This window comes from Rhinolophus ferrumequinum, chromosome 12 (genome assembly GCF_004115265.2).
Source record: "Rhinolophus ferrumequinum isolate MPI-CBG mRhiFer1 chromosome 12, mRhiFer1_v1.p, whole genome shotgun sequence".
In the NCBI taxonomy this organism is placed as follows: Eukaryota; Metazoa; Chordata; class Mammalia; order Chiroptera; family Rhinolophidae; genus Rhinolophus; species Rhinolophus ferrumequinum.
The window spans coordinates 71,920,045-71,940,342 of NC_046295.1; the positions used below are offsets into that span (position 1 = coordinate 71,920,045).

The 20,298-nt window shown below is 54.8% G+C and overlaps 1 protein-coding gene across 1 annotated transcript in view; it reads left to right on the top strand.

Moving 5' to 3' along the window:
- Positions 1 to 1,076: 1,076 nt before the first annotated feature.
- Positions 1,077 to 20,298, top strand: part of DAB2IP (DAB2 interacting protein) — a 184,754-nt gene continuing 165,532 nt past the window's right edge. The window contains exon 1 of the mRNA XM_033122302.1: positions 1,077 to 1,256. Within this exon, the coding sequence (XP_032978193.1) occupies positions 1,217 to 1,256 (40 nt within the window). The 5' untranslated portion in view covers positions 1,077 to 1,216. The remainder of the gene's footprint in view (positions 1,257 to 20,298) is intronic.

Sequence of the window (20,298 nt, forward strand, 5' to 3'; positions counted from 1 at the left end):
GCCAGAGTTTCTACTAGAGGAATCACTGAGGAGTGCGTGAGACAGTGTGGGTCCACACTCAGAACAGTGCCCAGCTCTGGTGGCTGCATAATGAGTGGTACCAGCGTCACAGCTATTTCTGTTGTTCCAGTAGCAGAGAGGTCTTTTAAAGGACACCTTGGAATATGTCACTCCGTGAACTATCCTCAGGGTCAGGCCTGAGGACGTCCCTGAGTGGTCCTGCCTGATCCTCTCCTGCTGCCCTCCTCGGTCCCATCTCTGCACCAACTCCCTCAACTACTGCTCCAACCACTTGGAACTTAAGGCCCCCTGTGCCCTCTCAACTTGAGGCTTTTGCACAGGCCACTCCCTCCAGCTGGCACACCTTTCCCCCTTGCTCCCTCCTTCTTCACCTAACTCCTACTCATCCTGTAGGCCTCAGGTTAGGTGCCCATTCCTCCAGGAAGCCTTCCTTGACCACCTCTCTCAGCCAGATGAGGCAGCCCTTCTCTGTGCTCACACAGCGCTTACCACACACACTGCATTGCAGTGACCTGTTTACCTGTGAGCTCCATGAGGCAAGACTAGCTCCCTGCTGCAAACCGAGCACCTGGCCCAGGGTCTAGCACGGAGAAGATGCTCAAAAAACACTTAGTGACTAACTGAATGGATGGATGAGTCAATTTCTGCATCCCCCACACTGCAGGAAATGTCTGTAGAACAGATTTGAGTGGGAGGTTCCAGCAGGCCCTGGGAGAAGCCCTTGGGGTTTGGGTGCTGGGTGGTGAACAGAGCAGACCCCTATCCCCTCCCACGGTGGATTGGCCTCCCCCCATTCCCACAGACCCCCGGGGCTCCAGAGCCAGCTTCCAGATGCTAAGCCCTAGCTCAGCCTCACCTCTTAGCTTTGCCATCTGCACAGCTGGGCCAGATCCCCGCAGCCAGCGTCGCGGGCAGCCCGGCCAATCGTCCCCGGCGTCTTCCTATTTTAGACATCTCGCTGCCTCAGTCCCTTCTAATGTTTCCAGCCTGGCTGCAGGGGGAGGAAAAAGAGGTTACTGCTACTTTAAATGTACTGTATGAAGGCGAGGGCTGGAAAGGGGCCTGCTTGCAGGAGTACCCAGTCATCTAGTTGGAAAAGCCGCCAGATGGAATACAAAAGGAGAAACCCAGACGCTCATGGAGACAGCCTCGGTTCATAAATCAGGTGGGGCCGGGGGCTGGGGGCCCATACGCCATGGAGCCCGACTCTCTCCTGGACCAAGACGACTCCTACGGTAAGAAGGGCGCTGGCAAAGTGGCAGAGTTGGGGATTCAGCCGCTGCTCAGGGCCTCTCAGGCAGACTTTTCTCTGCTGGCTGCAGGAATCTGAGTTGAAGTGGGGAGGCGGGGAGGCAGCTGGGCACTGTCGGGTCTTGGCATCCGGGGTTAGGGGCACAAGGCTGCAGGCTCCCAAGTGGAGCCTTGGGCAGCCCTTCGGACTCTGGGCACTGGCAGGGTTGGTGGGGGTTGGGGGGAGTGCCGGCTGCTTCTGTTTTGCTCTTGGCCAAGAAGGAAAGGAAGTTTGTAGCCCCCCGCTTGTCTGCCTCACTCGCTGTCCCCTCCCCAGGCCTGCCGGGTGCTGTGGGGAATTTAATTAGTGAGATCCTGCAGATAAATATAGATGGGCCAGCAACAGGAACGTTGCCTGTAATTAAAGCCAGGCTGAAAGCGCTCTCCGCTTTGCAGGGCCCCAGGGGCTGTGACTGGAAACCCTGGGCAGATTGTTGGGGAAAAGCTGCTTGGGACAGAGCCTTTGCTGAGAACCCAGGACAGGGACTTGTAAGTCTCAGAATGACTTGGCCGGCCGTGGCAGTTCCTGCAGGCTTGGGGCTCCAGGGGGTGCAGGTAACAAAGATCCGATTGCTCAGCCGGGCCAGTCTGCTGCCCCCTTGGCGAGGTGCACTCTGGCTATCTCTGGGCAGCGCAAAGTAGGGAAGCAGGAGGGCAAGAGTGTGGCTGAGGGAGTTTGTCAGGGCGTTGGGGGGCAGCAGGTTTTAGGGCTCAGTAGGGAGCAGGCCCGGTTGGCCTCAGAGGGGAGGTCCAGTTGAGAGGTGGCCTCACTCCAGCCTGGATCAGCCTTTTGGGAGCCCAGGTCCTCCTGGGACCACAGTCCTTTGCTAAGAAAACTGAGTTCTTCTCCCCGCCTCCTCCCTACCCCAGGCAGTCCTGGCCCCCGGGCACAGAGTCAAGGCCAAATTTCCTTCCTCCTGCAGGAGCTCAGCGCTTTCCAGGGAGAGGGGCCCTTTGCCACGTTTGGAGCTATAACCCTCAGGAGAGCTTGGTGAGGCCCTGCCCGTGGACCTGGCATCTTTGGGTAGCTGGGCAGCCAGTGGATGCAGCTGAGTGACCCCTATGTGCCAAGCTGTGTGTCAGGGTCAGGGGTGTGGAAATGAAGAGCTCAAGCCTAAAAAATAGTTTGTGCTTCTTAGGAGGAAGAAAGAGAGAAAGAGAGGGAGGGAGAGAAGAAGAGAGAGAGAGGAAGAGGCCTTGGAAGAGCTCCCAGCCTCGAATGGGAGACAGAGAAATGATACGAGACTGCATTTAGAGTGATGAGTTCCTTGGGGGAAGCGAGGGCAGACAGTCTGGGTGTGTGACAGGCTGCCTGCCTCCAGAGGTGTTCCCCTGAAGCTTGGCACAGAGATACCTGGATGCTACCTTACGGAGGGCACAGACACTTGCCTGGGGGGACCAACCCATGGCCAAGCAAGGTTCCCGGGGCTCCATCTCCCCACCTAGAACCCAGCAGTGTCTCAGGAACCCACGGATCCGACTTGCTGTCACTCAGGGTTGGCTTGTGGCAGGCTCTGGGCAGGGCAAGGCTGCTGCTTGGAGACTGTGGCTGCCTCACCCTGATGGAAGGGCCCCGCACGCACACAGCCCCTTGTCTTCACCTGTTGCGGGAGCCTTCTGGAAGCTGGGCAGGCAGTGAGGTGCCTGGGAGCCAGGAGAAAGCGGCAAAGGGAGAGACGGGGCCACAGGACTTGTTAGGCAGGAATGGAGGAGAGCCCAGGCTATCCTTGGGAATCATCCCAGATTTAGCCGAGAGGGGTCTGGCTTTTGCTTACCTTGGAAGTCCGAAGCTGAAGGGGCTGTGTTGCACCAGGGCAGCAAAGGAAAACTGTGGCCTCAGAGTCACTTGCTCTCTGAGCCCTGGTTCTACATTCATTCATTTAACAACTATTACTTTCAGGTCCTGGACTAAGTTTTGGGGTTGGAGAACCAAGTCAAACCGTCTCTGCCTTTGTGATATTCCTAGGCTAGTCTGGGAGAGAGATAAGCTCTCTGGTGAGGGAGGCCAGGGCACTGTGGAACCCCTACCATCACATGTGGAGTCCGGGAAGACTTCCTGGAGGAGGTGACTCCTCCACTAAGGAAGTAGAGGACTCTTCGTGAAATACTTTCTTCACCTGACTTCTGGGATAGGCCACTCGCGTGATTGTCTCCCACCTATTTCATAGTCTCTTTTTCTGGCCCCTCTTGGACACCTCCCTCTTCCTGCTACCCACACGGTCCCTTCGCCAAGGTCTGCTGCTTCTGCCTCCCTGCATGATCTGATCCTTCCTCCCTCACCCAGCCTTCTTCACACTCCACCAAACCAGCTATCACCCCGGGGTCTTTGCACATGTGGTTCCTTTGCCTGGAACACTGTTCCTCTCACTCTTCACTAAGCTAACTCCAACCCCTCCTCATCCTCTCACATGCAATTGAAAAGTCATCTGAGAATTCCCTAGACCATGCGTCCCTAATCCATCCAATTAGATCCCACTCTGTTTCTCTTTTCCTTTGTAGGACCTGTTGTCATTTTCATGACGTGTGTGTGTGTGTGTGTGTGTGTGTGTGTGTGAAGTGCTGTAGCCCCTACCAGCCTCCAAGCTCTCTGACAGCTGTTATCCCCAGAGCGAGCATAGCTCTCTGTCTGGCGTGTAGTAAGCATCCAACAAATACTTGTTGAATGAGTGAGTGGATGAATTCAGTTGGCCCAGGCAGAGAGGTGAGGAAAAGCAATCTAAGCAGAGAGAACAGCAGGTACAAAGGCACGGAGGCTGGAGAACTTCAGAGAGTTCTAGAGAGTGATGCTTTTGGTCAGGGCTTGGCGAGCTGAATTCCTTGGGGGCTCAGGAGCCTCGATAAGGACAGGGTTGGGAGAGGCAGAGCTGGGCGCGGGGCCCTGGACCCCCCTCCCTGATTCAAGTCAAGCAAAATTCTCTTCCATCTGGTGGATATCCTGAGCTCTGGTTCCATTCACCAGGTGCTCAGGGGCTGAAAGGATTTTGGCCACATCCCCAGCCACTGACTGATGTTCTGGAGACCCAAGCCATATTCATGGTGTGTTAGCAGACAGAGCTGAGCAGCGCCCCATTGGGTGGTCCTGAGGTGACAGACCCTGAGAGCAAGGCTAGTGAGGGCTAACACAGCTAGGGGGAGTGGCAAACACAGGAGCAGGGATTTCTTTTATACAACAAGCACAGGCAGGAAGGCAAGGGGAAGAAGGGAGCTCAGAGACTGCGCACGAACCCCAGCAGAACCCTTTGTGGATGGGCCTCAGTTTCCCTTGTGTAAATTGGGATAAGGGTCAGACGAGGTCTGACGGACCCTCATTGGCCTGGGCCTCTCAGAGCTGCATGAAGAGTCCAGCTCAGAGAAGCACCTCCTTCCTGTCTTTCCGATTGCCGAGGAAGGGGATGAGAGGGAGGCCTGACACTGGGCCAGATGAGGGAGAAACTCACTCAGCAGAACGTTCTCTCTTGGGTTCTCACAGGGTCCTGCCACCCTCCACTTCGAAGTTGCCACCTCCCACCCGTGCACTGCCAGCAGCTCTTGGTGCCTCCCCAGCCAGGGTGTGTTTTTATCACCTGGTTGCTGGCCTGACTCCCACTTAAGACCACGCAATCCTTGAAGGCTGTGTCTTGTTTGCCGCTGTATCCCCTGCATAGCACTTGGACCTGAGAAGGTGCTCAATGCATATTCACTAGATCAAAGAAGGAAGGAAGGAGGAAGGAAGGAAGGAAGGAAGGAAGGAAGGAAGGAAGGAAGGAAGAAGGAAGGAAGGAAGGAAGGAAGGGAAGAAGGAAGGAAGAGGAAGGAAGGAAGAAGGAAGGAAGGAGGAAGGAAGGGAAGGAAGGAAGGAAGGAAGGAAGGAAGGAAGGAAGGAGAAGGGAAGAAGGAAGGAAGGAAGGAAGGAGGAAGGAAGGAAGAAGGAAGGAAGGAAGGAAGGAAGGAAGAAGGAGGAAGGAAGAAGGAGGGGAAAGAAGGAAAGAAGGAGGGAGGGAGGGAGGAGGGAGGAAGGCAGGAAGGAAGGAAGGAAGGAAGGAAGACGGAGGGAGGGAGGAGGGCGGGAGGAAGGAAGGAAGGCAGGGGGGGAAGGAGGAAGGAAGGAAGGAAGAGGAAGGAAGGAAGGAAGGAGGAAGGAAGGAAGGAAGAAGGAAGGAGGGAGGGAGGGAGGGAGGAAGGAGGGAGGAAGGAGAGGGGAGGAGGGGGAGGGAGGGGGAGGGAAGGGGAAGGGGGAAGGAGGAAGGGACGGGGAAGGGAAGGGGAGGAGGGAGGGAGGGAGGAAGGAAGGAAGGAAGAGAAGGATGGAAGGAAGGAAGGAAGGGAAGGAAGGAAGGACAGGAAGGAATGGACAGGAGGGAGGAAGGGCCGGAAGAGGAAGGAAGGAAGGAGGAAGGAAGGAAGGAGAAGAAGGAAGGAAGGAAGGAGGAGAAGGAAGGAAGGAAGGAAGGAAGGAAGGAAGGAAGGAAGGGAAGACGAAAGAGGAAGGAAGGAAGGAAGAAGGAAGGAAGGAAGGAAGAAGAAGGAAGAAGGAAGGAAGAAGGAGGAGGAAGGAAGGAAGGAAGGAAGGAGGAAGGAAGGAAGAGGAAGAAGGAAGGAGGGAGGGAGGGAGGGGGAGGGAGGGAGGGAGGGAGGGAGGAAGGAAGGGAAGAAGGAAGGAAGGAAGGAGGAAGGAAGGAAGGAGGAGGGAGGGAGGGAGGGAGGGAGGGAGGGAGGAAGGAAGGAAGGAAGGAAGGAAGGAAGGAAGGAAGGAGGAAGGAAGGAAGGAAGGAAGGAAGGAAGGAAGGAGGAAGGAAGGAAGGAAGGAAGGAAGGAAGGAAGGAAGGAAGGAAGGAGGAAGGAAGGAAAGAAAGAAGGGAAGAAGGAAGAAGTGAATGAGTGAATGGCACCAGCTGGATCCTGCTGCTAATTTGCCCCGTGCCCTCAGGCATCTGAGCTTCTGTTTCCTTGGCTGTCAGGGGAGAGTGCTGTCCTCCATACCTCTGAATGTTCTAGCTCTGACCAGCTAAGATTCTAAATCCGACTCAGCACTTGGCACCCTCTTCCCTCCCTGTGAGCCTAGTCCTTTCTCCTCGCTCAGCCTCAGTTTCCTTCTCTGAAAAATGGGCCGACTCAGGCCTGCCCTGCTTGCTCCTTGGTTGTGCCGGGGCTCCAGAGCAGTGATGGGGTAAAACTGTGTGTGGCTGGACACCTGTTGGGGGGAGTCTGAGATTCATAAAGCAGGGAGTTGGGCTCAGACAGAAGCCCAGATACACACTCCAGAAGGGGCTGGTTGTTTTGAAAATCCTAGGGGCAGAATGGGTAGCCCAAAAGCTTGTTTCTTCCTGATGTTAACCAGCAAGGACACCTGCCCCAGTTGAGGGCCCTACAGTGAGGCAGATGGAGGTGATTCTGTAAACTTCCAAGTGCTGCAGGTATAATAACCAGTAGTATTTACTGGGTGCCCACTCGAGGCGAGATGCCATGCAAGGTCCTTTATGTACCTTGTCTGCTTGGGTCTTCACAACAAACCTGGGGGGTTGTTATTGGCTCCATTTTCCAGATGAGAACACTGAGGCCCAGGGAATTAAGTGATGGCCAAGATCATACAGTGAGGTCAGTGATTCTAACCCACGTTGGTCCAGCGCCCGGGATCTTTATTTTGTGGCACTCTGAATGCCTCACTGTGCCAGAACTGCCGCCTGGAGGCCCCTCATTTGCCCATGAAAAAGCCTGCCTCCCCGGGAGGGTTTGTTGGAGGAGTTCAAGGGATGAGCACAACGTGGCAGAAGCCACAACCAAAGGCGTCATCTCAGCTGGAAACAGCGAGCACAGAAGCAGCTGTAATGGGATAGGGTCAGTCTAAAGAGAGGGCTATTTTGAGCTGGAAGCTGTCAGGAGGCCTGATGTCACCATTCCTTGGCCCTTCCTGTGAGGGGGGTAGAAGCTGAAGATGTCACCAAACGGGTTTGCCTCGGCTGGTGACAAATAGAAAACAATCATAAAATAACAGCATGCGCCTGGCCACGTGCGTCCCATTCATCATCCCACGTCCCCTTTCCACCAACCCAGGCTGTGAGGTTGGTGTTATCGTTCTCATGTTGGAGATGAGGAAACAAGTTCAGAGAGGCTGAGTGACTCATCCAAAGTCACCTCGCTAGTGAAGGACCAAGCTGAGAGTCACGTAGGTGTGTCCTGCCCCGGAGCCTGTGCTTTGAACCAGTGCCCACTAGGTCCTGCTCTGAGCCTGTGACTGGATGGAGTGCTGGGACATGGGCGCTGTTCAGACTGCCCTGCCTCTCAGGGATGAGAGCCTGGGGCCTCCTCCTGGCCCTGCTAACTTAGCAGGCTCTGGGCAACGTCCTGGGCTCTCAGCAAGCCTCAGTTTCCCTGTCTGTGAAGTTGAGGTAATGATGCCAGCCTGGCTGAGCGAGAGTGGGGCAGGAATGCCAAATTTAGGTTCCCTCAATCTCACTCTAGGGGTCTGCCCTGGTCCAGCTGGCTGGTTCTCAAGAGCCTGAAGGAATAGAAGCCATACTTCCCACATGAGGTCCTTTCACAGGTGAAGAAATGAGCCCAGAGTGGGGACCCTGTTTACTGAGCTCTCACTACATGCCCGGCTCTGTGCTAAGTGACCCTTCACAGAGGAGGGAACAACCCTATTACTCAGATGAAACAACTGAGGCCTAGAAGGGCGCAAGGCCACAAGCTAGTGGGGACACTCCTAATTCAAAGCCAGGACTCCCAGATTCCTCTGCTTCTGCCCACCACTCTGGGCTGCCCTGGCTATCCTGGCCCCCAAGCCGCAGCCCAGGGGAGCCTCAGTCCTGCTGGCCCGCCACGCTAGGCCTCTAACCTTCTCCAGCTGGGCAGGTGGTTGAGTGGTGGAACCCCCCTTCTTGCCCCACGGGGCTCTGGGAAGAGGCTAAATTCGGAAGATTAGTCCAATAAAGAAGAACAATGAGGCCAGCGGGGGAGGGGCTTAAATCATTTATGCACCCAAGCCTGAGCAGCTGGCTTCACAAGAAGGCCAGGAAGTGAAGCCCAGGGAGAGTGGGAGGGCAGTCCCTGGGCCAGGAGGAGAAAGCTCAGGAGAGAGGAGCTGGTGCCCCCCAGAGAGAGGGGCTCCTGGTGGGAGAAGGAGAGAGAGGCTTATTGAGGAGATCCTGCTGTTTAGAAAGCAAAGCCATTTCACCCTAGTCCTCTCCGCAGGCCTCTGGTGGGCTCCCTCCTGCACGGTGCATCTCACATACAGCACCGGCCAGGCTTCCATCCTGCTGGACCTCCCTGGGCCTGCGCCCATGGCTCTCCGAGCCTCAACCTCATCAGAGGGGTGGGGACAGTACTAGCCACCTCAAAGGGCTCCCACTCTTAGGCTTAAGGGAGAGAGTCTTCCGGGGTCCTCCTGTCCATCCCGCATTACAGAACGGGAAGATGGGGCCCCGAGAGGAGGAACCAGAACCACTCAATGTCCGTTCTGTCTCCTAAGTGGTCCTGAGATCTGCCCCAACTCTCCGTCTCTCTGCTCGCACCATGGACTCCTTGCCCTTTCCCAGGGTTCCCCATCTCCACCCATACCCCAAACTCATCCTCCACGTGCAGTCAAAGGGAGCCACTCACAGGCATCCTGAAGTCCCACGGAGCACCCCACTGCAGCAGGATAAAGTCTAACCTCACTAACACAGCCTCAAGGTGGTCCATCATCTGACCCCTGGATGATGCTTCCAGGCTTGTCTCCAGCCACACCCCTCTTTCTCTCCATTCCCCCATTATTTAATCTCTGCCTAGAATGTACCATCTTCTCTCTCCTCCCTCACCTTTGTACTTGCTGTTGCCCTGCCTGGAACACTCCCCCATCTCAGTTCTCCCTACTACTCCTTCCCCCAACCTGGCCACTCCTGCTCATCCGGAAGTCTCAGTTCAGGAATCACCTCCTCTAGGAAGTCTTCCCTGACTTCCCCAGGTACCTGTCTCCACCTCTGGGCTGTGAGCTGCTCCAAGAGCCAGACTGAAACCTTGGAGGCTGAGGTGGGCTGGGGTGAGGAAAGAGGTCACGGTGACCTGGCAGGGGATGTTGGTGTCTACACGGAGAGGGCAGATGAAAGAACCGATTCTGGATGGGAGGTGGAGTGATATCCTGGGTTCGCTGTTTCTAAGGGGACTGCAGGGCCATCAGGGTTTTGTTGTAGAAGAGTCTGTGATGGTCCTTCTTGATGTGACCTCTATAGAGGCCCTTATTCCAGGGTGGAGGGTGGGAACGTCTGGGGCCTTCCCAGCTGCATCAGGACCACTGTCTTTCCTAAGCTTTTGAAGCCTTCACTCAACTGCCCAGTAAGGTCCTGCCACCTCCCCCAGGAAGCCAGCCCTGACCAGCCGGGCTGAGGCTGCTCTGTTCTCTCCTTGCCTGTACCCTCTGAGTCATTAGCGCCTCCTGTCCTAGGACCTCTCACAGGCTACCCCTTGGACGTCTTCTAGGTGGGGCCTCCATCTCTTGTAGACTCCACATTACCCCACATAGGGACTGACATGCACAGAGAAGAGACCGTGCACAGAGCATTCTCAGCCAGTGGGATTCTGGGAAAAATTAAACAGAGAGACTTTGGGTCAGATTGACACAAACGAGCAGTGGGGAGAGGCAGGCGGAGGGAAGGATGCGTTTCTGTCCAATCTGAAAGAGTGTGTCTGGATGGCTGGTGCTCCCAGTCCCCACCCGCCCGAGGCACTCCAGCCCGTGACCTACATCCCATGGGCTGTGTGTGTGTGTGTGCACTCATGAGGGCCCTGCACTCCCACCCCTGTTCCACAGACTGCTCCAGAACAGTGGGTCTGTGCTCCAGAAAAGCCAGCTCAAGGGATCCAGCTTCCTGCATCGGCGTGCCTGTCCCCCAGCCCCCACCGCACATCTGCCCAGGTCTCTCTCTCTCTCTCTCTCTCTCTCTCTCTCTCTCTCTCTCTCTCTCTCTCAATCCAAATCTCAGATAAATGGCCTTGTCCTGCCTTTGCTAATGGGGAAATGTTAGGAACTGAAGAGTGGAGAGCTGCAGCTATCAGAGGTGGCCGTGGAGGGAGGGGACCTAAAACCACAGTGTGAGGTGGAACTAGAAGGTAGCCAGACAGGTCAGGAGGGAGGGGCTGAGGGTGGGCTCTGGCCTCCTGAAGCCTGTGGTTGGCAGGGTCTGGCAGGTCAGGGCCCCACTCAGGAGCCCTCTGGGCTGTCCCAGTCCTGTCCCTGGTTTCCCTCCTGGTGTCCTCCCCAGGGGGGACAGAGTGGGGCAGAGATCCTTCTCTCCTGGTGAGACTGTCCTTGACCAAGTGGCTGTGCCAACTTTATGGCCCGGAAGCCAGGGCACCTAAGAGGATGTCTGCTCTGAGACCCTTTAGTATCTCTCCTTTTGCCAGCTCTGTGGCGGGTGAAGCAGGGGTGGCTGTGCCCCCTCTTCTGGGACTCTCCTCCCCGACTGGGCCTCTGACAGCTTGGAGGGATAGACAGTACCCACTCAGAGTCTCTCTACTGCCCCCTCTCTGCCTCTCTGCCTCCCTCCTGCTGGGACTGCCCTCGGCACAGCCCTGCCCCCTCCACTTCCTGCAGAGCTCCTTTCCTCATCGAGTCAAACAGACTTGGGGAGGCAAGAGAGGAAAGAGGCTTGAGCTCCCACTGCTATTTGGGCTCCACTTCTCACCTCTTTCCCTCAACGCCCCACTGAGGCCAGTCCCTCCCCAGGCTCTGTCCCTTCCTCCACACCTCACCCGCTCAGGGCCTCCAGCCTCCCTGCTGAGCACTTCCTCTGGGCTAGCTCCTGCCAGGTCCTGGAGGCCCGGGAAACACAGGCTGGGTCCCTATCCTCAGGGAAGAGTACAGGACGGTTGCCAGAAGCTAGGATGACAGCCCAGGGCAGGGAAGCCTCTAGGAAGAGGGAGATGCTGGGCTTCAAGATAACCAGGGCTTGGTGGGTGGAAGGAGGCAGTGAGCAGGCAAAGGGCACAGGTCTGGGGTGGAGAACCAGAGTGGCCTACTGGGAACCTTGAGCAATTCAGCGGCACTGGACCCCCAAATCCAAATGGGTTGGGAGGAGGTGCCTGGAGAGTTTAGCAGGGTCAGGGTCAGGAGCTTGGGTTTTATCCTGCGCCTAAGGAGCCATGACTAGTTCTAAGGGGGGGGAGGGGCGTGGTTGTTCTGTCTCCCCAGAATTCCTAAGACCCCAAACCACACCTCTATTCAACACAGTGCCCTCTCCCCTGAGCCAGTTCAGCTTAGTCTGGGTGGCTGCTCACCTCTGGAGAAACCTAGCCCAGGGCAGGAGGAGGCTGGGGAGAGTGCACCAGGGAGAGACGCCAAGAAGGATGAGCGCCAAGAAGGCAGCAGCCCTCCTGGGTTCACTGCTCACCGGCCTCAGCCTCTGGTTTCCTGGATCAGGGCCTCCGAGCCCAGTGCAAGCTCAGCTTCTCAGGAGTGTAGGAAGAAAACTCCAATATTCCTCCTCTTGGCCCCAAGGGGACAGGCGGCAGGGGTGTGCTCATCAGAGGAGATAAACCAGCCTGGCAGTGAGGAAACAGGGGAGGAAAGGGAAATTACACAGCTCACAGAGCTCTCCCTGGAAAACCTAGCCCATTTCACAGAGGAGGAAACTGAGGTACAGAGACGCCCTGTGATTTTCCCCTGGTCCCACTGCCAGGAAGTGGCAGAGTTCAGATTTGAACCCCGGTTCTGCTGGCTCCAAAGCCCGCGTGCGGCCCACTCTGAGTCTGCATCTGCATCTGCACTGAGTGCCCCAGGTGCCTTGTCCTGGGCCAGGGAGAGGCAGTGGGGCTGTGTCAGAGCTACAAGGGCCTGGGGACTCCACACAACTTGCCCACTCACTGCATAGATGTGCAAACTAAGACTCAAAGCTGGCAGGTACCAATCAGGAATCCGGGTATCAGGGATTCAGAGATGGCTCGGGGAGGGAGCCGGCAGCAGGGGAGGGCGGTTCCAGGGAAGCAGAAGGGTTGGAGAGAAATGAGCTTCTGCTAAGTGTAGGGCACCAGGCAGGAGGAGCCCCATCAAAGGAAAGAGAGGGAGCAAAGGTGCAGAGGCGGGAGTGTCCAGCCGGAAGCATGGGGGTGACTTCCCAGAAGGCTGACTAGGCAGATGAAGACATGGGGTCTGGAGGCTTTACTCTCAGGCAGGGTTGCTCAACCTTGGCCCTCCTGACGTTTGGGGCTGGATCATTCTTCGTCGTGGGGGGCCGTCCTGTGCACTGAAGGATGTTTAGCAGCATCCCTGGCCTCTACCCACGGGATGCCAATAGCAACCGGCCTTCCTCCCCAGCCCAAGTTGTGAACCAAAAATATCTCCAGATATTGCAACATGTTCCCCCGGGGGATGAAGTTGCTCCGGTTAAGAACCACTGTCCTAGAGTAAGCAAGAGCCATGGGAGGGATTTGAGCCGGGGAGAGACAGGGCCCAGAGCTGCAGCCTGAAATGGCCTGTTCCAGCCTTTGTCCCCAGCACCTCAGGCCCACACCAGGCCGCATCCCTCAGCTGACCTGGGCTCACTGTGTGCCAGGAAAACCTCCACCAACTCAGATGCAGGGCTGAGGGCTGAGCGGAGGGGTGGAACAAAAGAGCTTGTGTTTGGGGATGGAACCCCCTCCCCCACCTCAGCATGGGGTGGGGAGGTGGCGGTGGGCAGTGATCCAGGGCCAAGAGGGGCTGCAAGGCTGGGGCAGGCGCTTGTCTGAGCCAGGGATTTGGACAGAAGGTGCTGGAAGGGAGTGGGGAAGCTAACCTACCTGTGTTCCTGCTCACAACAAGCCCTTTTCAGGGGCCCTGAAATGAAAGCATCCCAGCCAGTGGGATGGAGTTTCAAATTCATCCTGACCAGAGATCCTGGAGGCAAAGGGGTTAGGGTCTGCCTTCCAGGCTGGCGCCCAAAGCCTTTCATCCCTGCTGCCCACACGCTCAGCCTCCGAGGGATCCCGGGCTTTGTGGACAGTGCTGAGGGCGTGTGAGGGCTGGACAGGCGACAAGGGGAAGCCCCATTTGCACCATCTCCCCACCCCCAACTGTGTTCAGTCAGATGATCTTCTAAAACGCATGTCTGGACTCACCAGTTCCCCTGCTTAAAACCTCCGCTGGCTCCATGACCCTCAGGATCAAGCCCACAGCTCTCGGACAGCCCTTCAAGGACACTTATCTCACCCCACTCGCCATGGCCCCCCATCCCTGTGCTTCGGCCAGACCGAGTAACTGATAGCACCTCAAACACTTGGCCTCCACAGGCCTCCATGGTTTTCCACCCCTCTCTTCTGACCCAGGAATGCTGCCTCCTCCCACTTGCAATCCCCCCAAACTGGGTTAATTCCTACTCATGCGCTGGTGCCCCTGGGTCGCCACTGCCTCCAGGAAGCCTCCCCAGCCTCAGTGAGTGGGCGCCTGGTGTGTTGGATGCAACAGTCTCTGTCCTGAGGGCACCACCCATGTCCTCTCATTCTCCCTGCAGCCTTAGGCCTAGAACAGAAAGCTGGAGACTAGTGAGCACTTCTTGAAGGAAGGAAGGAGAGAAGGAGGGTAAAAAAACATGTTTTTAGAAACGAGGAGTAGCCTGTCCTTCGGGCCACCAGGAAATGTTCCAGGACCGACGGACCCCGCAGCCTGCTCGGAGAGGCAGATACCATTTCTCTGTGATGTGACTCCCAGACAGCTCATTCCCCCAGGTAAGGTGTCAACCACAGCCCAGCCCTGCTGACAGGCCCCTCTTAGATGTGGCCCTTGATGCCACCAACAAGGCAAGACAGGTGTTTTCTTGGGGGAAGCTCCCAGGGGGACATTTAGTTGCCCATGCTGTACTTTGGACATCACCAGGCATCAGGGGAGCCCGGATTCCTTGGCTCTAAGGACCCCAAGAGCCAATAGACTCTGTCCAGGCCAGTGGTTTTCCACCTGTGTTGGAGGAGTCCTGGGGTGGCAAGCAGATGCCCAGGAGTTGCCTAATAGGGGAGACTCCCCCCTTCCCCCAACACAACTCTGCCCAGAGCAAGCTCAATTTTATCCCATGTAAACATTGGGCTTGCTTGAAATTTTTCCTTTGAAAAGAGGGTTCTGTGGCTCAGTCAGTTTAAAAAGCACTGGTCTAACCCACCTCCTTCTCGAACAGATGGGAAGACCAAGGACTGGAAAGGAAGGAGTGGCAGAGCCACGTGGGCCTCCTGGCCCTTCCACTGACCTACGCAGCCCTCTGCTGAAGGCATAAACATATGAGTGAATGAATAGGAATCTGAAAGTAGGTTGTTTGGTAACATGGAATGACAACAAAGGACACTTGGTTTCTGGGGCGAGGGGTGGGGGTGGCAAGAGGAACTGCCCCAAAACGGGAAGGGCAGAGCAGAAGTGGGTGGCACTTCGTTTAACTACATTGTATCCAGCCTGCTTCCAAAACTGTTCACAGACACCGCACAGACTTCCTGGTTTTAGCCAAGGCAGGTACAGCACCTGAATCTCAGGATTCAAGTTCCCAACTCCTCCATTTACTCACTGTGTTGACCTTGGCCAAATCAACCCTCTCTTGAGACTCAGAATCTTCCTTGATAAAACGGAGCTAACAACACCCCCACCCCAGAGTAGTTGTAAAGGGTAAATGAAAGCACAGAGTAGGGGTTGAAACATCCTGGTAGGTTCAGGATTCTTCCTTGTCTATGAACTTGAGGAAGTTCGTGGTCTAAGGTTCACACCCCAGCTATGCCCCTTACTAGCTGTGTGACTTGAGGCAAGTTTCTTAACCTCTCTGCCTTGGCTTTCCCATCTGTAAAATGGGGGGTAATAGAACACCCCCCGCCCCCGCTTCAGGGGATATAATGAGTTAACATGTGTAAAACCCTAGAATAGGGTTGTATAAGTGTTTGTTATCAATATTTGTACCCAAATAACAGTGGAGACTAGGTCTTGCCAAGGAGAAACCCCAAAAGTGGAATAAAGGAATGCATGAGATAATGACTAAACGGAAGAAAAATTAAGGTTCTCCCAGGGAATGCCTTGTGGTCCTAACTCAGACAGGTCCTCACGCATTGGTGATGTCTTCCAGTTGTACCGTCCCCCACCCCATCAGCTCCCAATCGCTGGGCCTCTCCCTGCATTTTTCTGCAAACGCAGAGTAGGATTCCATTTCGCCCCTTGATGACTTTGGGTGATAAAGAAGTAACTTCAGCCTCTTTGAATTGAATCTTCTCTCCAGAATGTGTAACAAACCTGGAAATTGGAATGGCTCTGGAGCTGATTGTTCTGGGAGGGTACCTCCTGGCATTAAAACTAAATTAGATCAAGGTACCTCTGTTATTAGCAAAATAATTCCCTACGATTACAGAATGCAGCCATGAATCCTGATGGCAGATGAACTTCAGGTGACTTACTTGAGACGAATAACTGTGCAAAAATCACAGGCCCATCTAATCACTTCTGTATAGTGTTGCAGTTGGGTAATTATGCTAATGCTTATAAGAAATCACCTTTTGTGGTCTGGGATTGGGAGGGCTTGAGATAAACATGTGTGGCGGATAGTACCTGCTTCCACCTGGCGGGGCTGGGCACCATGTTTGGTTCCAAAACGGCCCTTTCTGGGGAGCTGGTTTGGTCCCTCATCCACGGGGAGAGAAACCTGTTAGGTAATCAGAGTTGCAGTGGCTTCATTATTCATCTCTTTTCAGATCATCTTAATATAGGAAATTGAATTTGTCTAAGTTCCACTATTGGGCATGGTAATTCCAAGACGCAAGTCAAACTATAAAAGCTCAGGACCTTGGAGTTGGGTCAATTCAGTGAACGTGAATTTGTGTCCACTGGGTGCAAGGCACGGCCCTAGGCACAGGCAGGGGTAGTACCAAGCGTTTGAAAGTGTGTCTGGTGCTTTCTGAACATGGTCTCATCTCCTCAGCAACCTTAGAGAGGCAGTGTCGTCCCCATTTTAGAGACAAGGAAATGGAGGCTCAGAGACGTGAAATGACTTGCCTGAGGTGTTACCACTTCTAATCAGTGGAGATGACTACTGCCATCCACCCAGAGGGACCTGGGAGCTTTCCTGGAAGCATAGACATAGAGGAAGGCACTGTAGGCAGAGGACACAGCTGAGCAAAAAACCAGAGGCAGAAGATTAAAGGGGGGTATGAGGGGAAGGGAGCTGGGGTTGGGATGGTGGCTGAAGATCAGACACTAGAGGGTCTCGAATGAACAACTGAGGACTTGTAGAGTGGGGAGCCACTGCAAGGGAGAGATGGAGTCTGAGAAGTACGTGGGCCGCAGTGTGGGGAACCCACTAGTGGGTGGCGAGCGGGGAGGGGGTCAGAATGTGATCAAGTAAATGGCGGATAATTTTTGAGTAGAAGTATGTCCTGAATATTGCATGGGATGCACTTATACTAAGAAATCGTTCATTCCCTCGAGTATTGTTCACCTCTCTCACTGGCAGCTCCATTCCCTCCTGGGTCAGGACACATAGCAAGTGCTTCCCTGCTTCCCGTCACAGGGTGGGTTCCCCGGGAAGTAGGCTCCCAACCGTGTTAAGGAGAAGGTTTGTGACGGACTGTGGAAGGGCGGGAAGCAGGGCCAGGCCAAAGGAGAAGCTGGGCTGCCATGCAGTCTCAGTGCGGCTCTCAGCCCACCCTGCGTGTGGGCACGGGCAGGGGCAGGGGCCCTGGAATGCTCGGTCACTGGATGTGGGACACCCCTAGAGACATGTCACCTCAGGTGCGGTGGGCACCCCCGAAGAGGGCTGATAGCTGAGGGCCATCTTGAAGCAGCCTCCCTAAATGTGGGGGAGTGGGTCCTGTATTCTTGAAGGGGGGATCTGGGGTGCATGTCACAGTGTCCACCACCACCCCCAACCCCAAATATTCCCCTCTGGCAACCACCCGATCTCTTCTTTTCCTTCTGACCAAGCCCCTCTGGGGGGCTGTCTGTCCTCCCTTCCTCGCTCCCAGTTACCCCTCTCCTCTGTTAGCCTCCAGTCTGTGTCCTTTAAATCCACCTTCCTCCTCCAGATGAAGGCATTTTTGTAAAACTCAAGCATAGCTATCCCGCCCCTGCTTAAGGTCTCCTAGTAGATCCCCCAATGTCCCAGCTCTGTTCCTGAGCGCGGGATGCAGGGCCCCTGCTGACCGACCCAGCCTCTCTTCCTGCCCCATCTCTTACAGCTACTTGATTGCCATCCTGAGAACACTGGGCCATTTCACACAGCCAGGCTTTTGCATGGACTTGTTCCTTTCTGTCTGGTGAGGTTAGTTCTCTCTCTGCTCCTTTAAGACACTCAGAGATCATCTCCTTGGAAGACTTTCCTGGAGCCACCACTCCAGCCCACTGGCCCAGGCTGCCATCAGGGCCCCCACAGCCACTCCATGAGCCCCGGGGGCCAGCAGCCAGGGGTGCACCATGGGCCCTGACTGTCTCTTTCCTGCACAAGTGAGCAGCTCACTGTTCTGTTTATCTGTGTCCCCAGCACCAAGCCCAGAGCCTGGCACAGAGGGGGTCCCCGTCGACATTGACTTTGGCATTTGGGGAATCCAGGGACAGAAGGGGTGGGTGTGAGAGAGAATGGAGAGGCAGAAGCAAAGCAACAGGGACTGATTAAACTTGGGTAGGGCTGTGCCCCTCAAAACAGGCCAGCTCTGGGAAGCAGAGCCATCCTCATGCCACTCTCACCTGATCCTTCCTCCATTCATAGAGTCTGACTCCAGCCGCATTCTTTCTGGGTATTTAATTCTCAAACATGTCAGCCAGGAGCAAGGTTTGCACATTTCTACTGTTTATTCTATGTAACCCTCATTGCCTCGCACACGAGCACTGGATCAGAGCTTTCTGTGCTACCTTCTCTCCTCTCCATTCACGTCACCCCTGCCTGTGGTTCCTGTGGGCCGGGGTCTTCATCATATGATGCCTTGGTTGATGTGGTTTTGAATCTCACTTCCATCATCAAGTGAGGGCCCACCACCCCAATAAGAGATAAAGCAACTGGTCAGTTGGCATGACTATGAAACATTGTATGCATGAATACAGTAGTGTGGCACAGTAGTATAGAGTCCAGGATTTGGAGCCAAACAGACTTGGGCTTGAGTACAGGCTCCGCCGTTTACATGTTGTGTGATGTTCTGCAAATTGCTTAAACTCTCAGCCTCCGTTTCCTCACCTGTCAAGTGGAAATTAATGACAGAATCACCTCAGAGTTGGTGGTTAGAATTAAGTGAGAGAACACTCAAAGCACCTGGCAAAACACTCACACTTGCGCACATGTCTACGTATTTGTACCAGATGTGGAAATTTCTGGTAATTAACAGTGTCCAACGATGATGAGCAGCTGAGCACTGGAGGTATACAAGCAGACACAGGTTCATTCACTCGTTCAACATTCATTGAGCATCTACTATGTGCCAAGGCATTCGCTGGGGGTGGGAAGAGGTGCAGCAATGAACGAAACCAGGCATGATCCCTGTCTTTAGGGACATCCAGCCCCGGGAAGGCGACACAATGATCCAGTGATCATGCCACGAAGAAAAGTGACTTGGCCATAAGTGTGTCGCATGCAAGGCCAGGGAAGGCTTTTGTGGGGTCTTGACACCTAAACTGCCATGGGAAGAAGTGAACTGGGCAGAGGGATGGAGGAAAGTGTTTCGGAGAGGGGATTCTGGTGTGCGCAGGTTGTGTAATGGGAAGAAGCTTTGCATAACTGGGGACCTGGAAGCTGGATGAAGGCAGACAGAAGGGGGGGGAGATGGCAAGAAGCCAGGCTGGAGAGGTGGGCAGGGGCCAGACCGCATGGGGCCTGCTAGGCCACATGAAGACAATAAGAAGCCATTGAAAGCTTTTAAGCTGGGGTGGGATGATATGATTGAATCTGTTCTTTGAAAACCTCATGGAAGCCGTAGAAAGAGACCAACAGGGAGAGGGCCCAGCTGGATGTAGGGAGCCAGCTCAGTTCTTACTCAAGTCCCGGCAAGAGACAACAGACGGTGCCTGGACTGGGCTGGAAATAAACATTTGGGACTCACCGGCATGAGGACAGCGGTTTAAGCCCTCGGACTGGATGCAGTTGAAGTTGTCTGCGGAGAGAGTCTGGAAGGAAAAGAGGGACACAGACCATCGCAAACTCTAGCTTTTGTAGCCCAGTGGAGTAAAATGAGGGAGCCAAGGAGAGGACCAGAGAACTAGGAGAAAAACTGGGAGAGGATGGAGAGTTGGAAAAGATCAGAGAGTGTCCAGGGGGTGAAGTATAGCCAAGAGGTCGGGGCAGAAAAAGATGGAAAGGTATTCTTTGGCATGACCAACAAGAAGGTCACTGGTGACCTTTCTGAGAAAGCACTGAAACAGCAGACTTTAGGCTGAGTGAGGTTCCTGCCTTGCATGGCCATTTGCGTGAGATGAAGGGCCTAATGTCCATGTCACTAGGATAATATTACCTTGTCCAGTACGATCTGGATCAAAGAGGATCAGCTCATTAGTTCAGAAAATCTCTGAACTCGTGAAGCGCACAGTGTTCTTTTCCAGTGACCGTGTAGCCCTGGTGACTTGACGTATTTGCTTGTACAACATCTAACACTGGCCAATTCATCTTGTAGAGTCTGGACCATAAGCCATTTGCCATCCTCTATGTTGCCGTGATGGAAGCTCCCAACAAGTGGACATATGTGGATTTTGCATATATAGTGCAGACGATGCAGTTGGTAAATCGTCTCAGACGCACCCCTGGGGAAGGTGCCACAGGCTCTGTCACCCCTACAGATGGAAGCTGGCAAAGAAAAGATGGGTCCAGATTGGGATCTCTGGACTATGTGTGAGAACAGATTGAAGGGGGCCAGAGTGGATGTGGGGAGACAGGGAGGAGGGTCTGTGGTTCTGAAGTATTGCACAGCCCTCACCCAGGGGTGGGACAAAGGACAGGAGGGAGGAGCCCCAGGACCATAATTTCTGACCCTTCCATCTTCTGGGCCAGCCTCCAGGCGCGTGCTTTTGTTCAGAATTGGAGAACACCCGCTCACATTGTTTTTCAGCCTCCCACTTTCATAGGAATG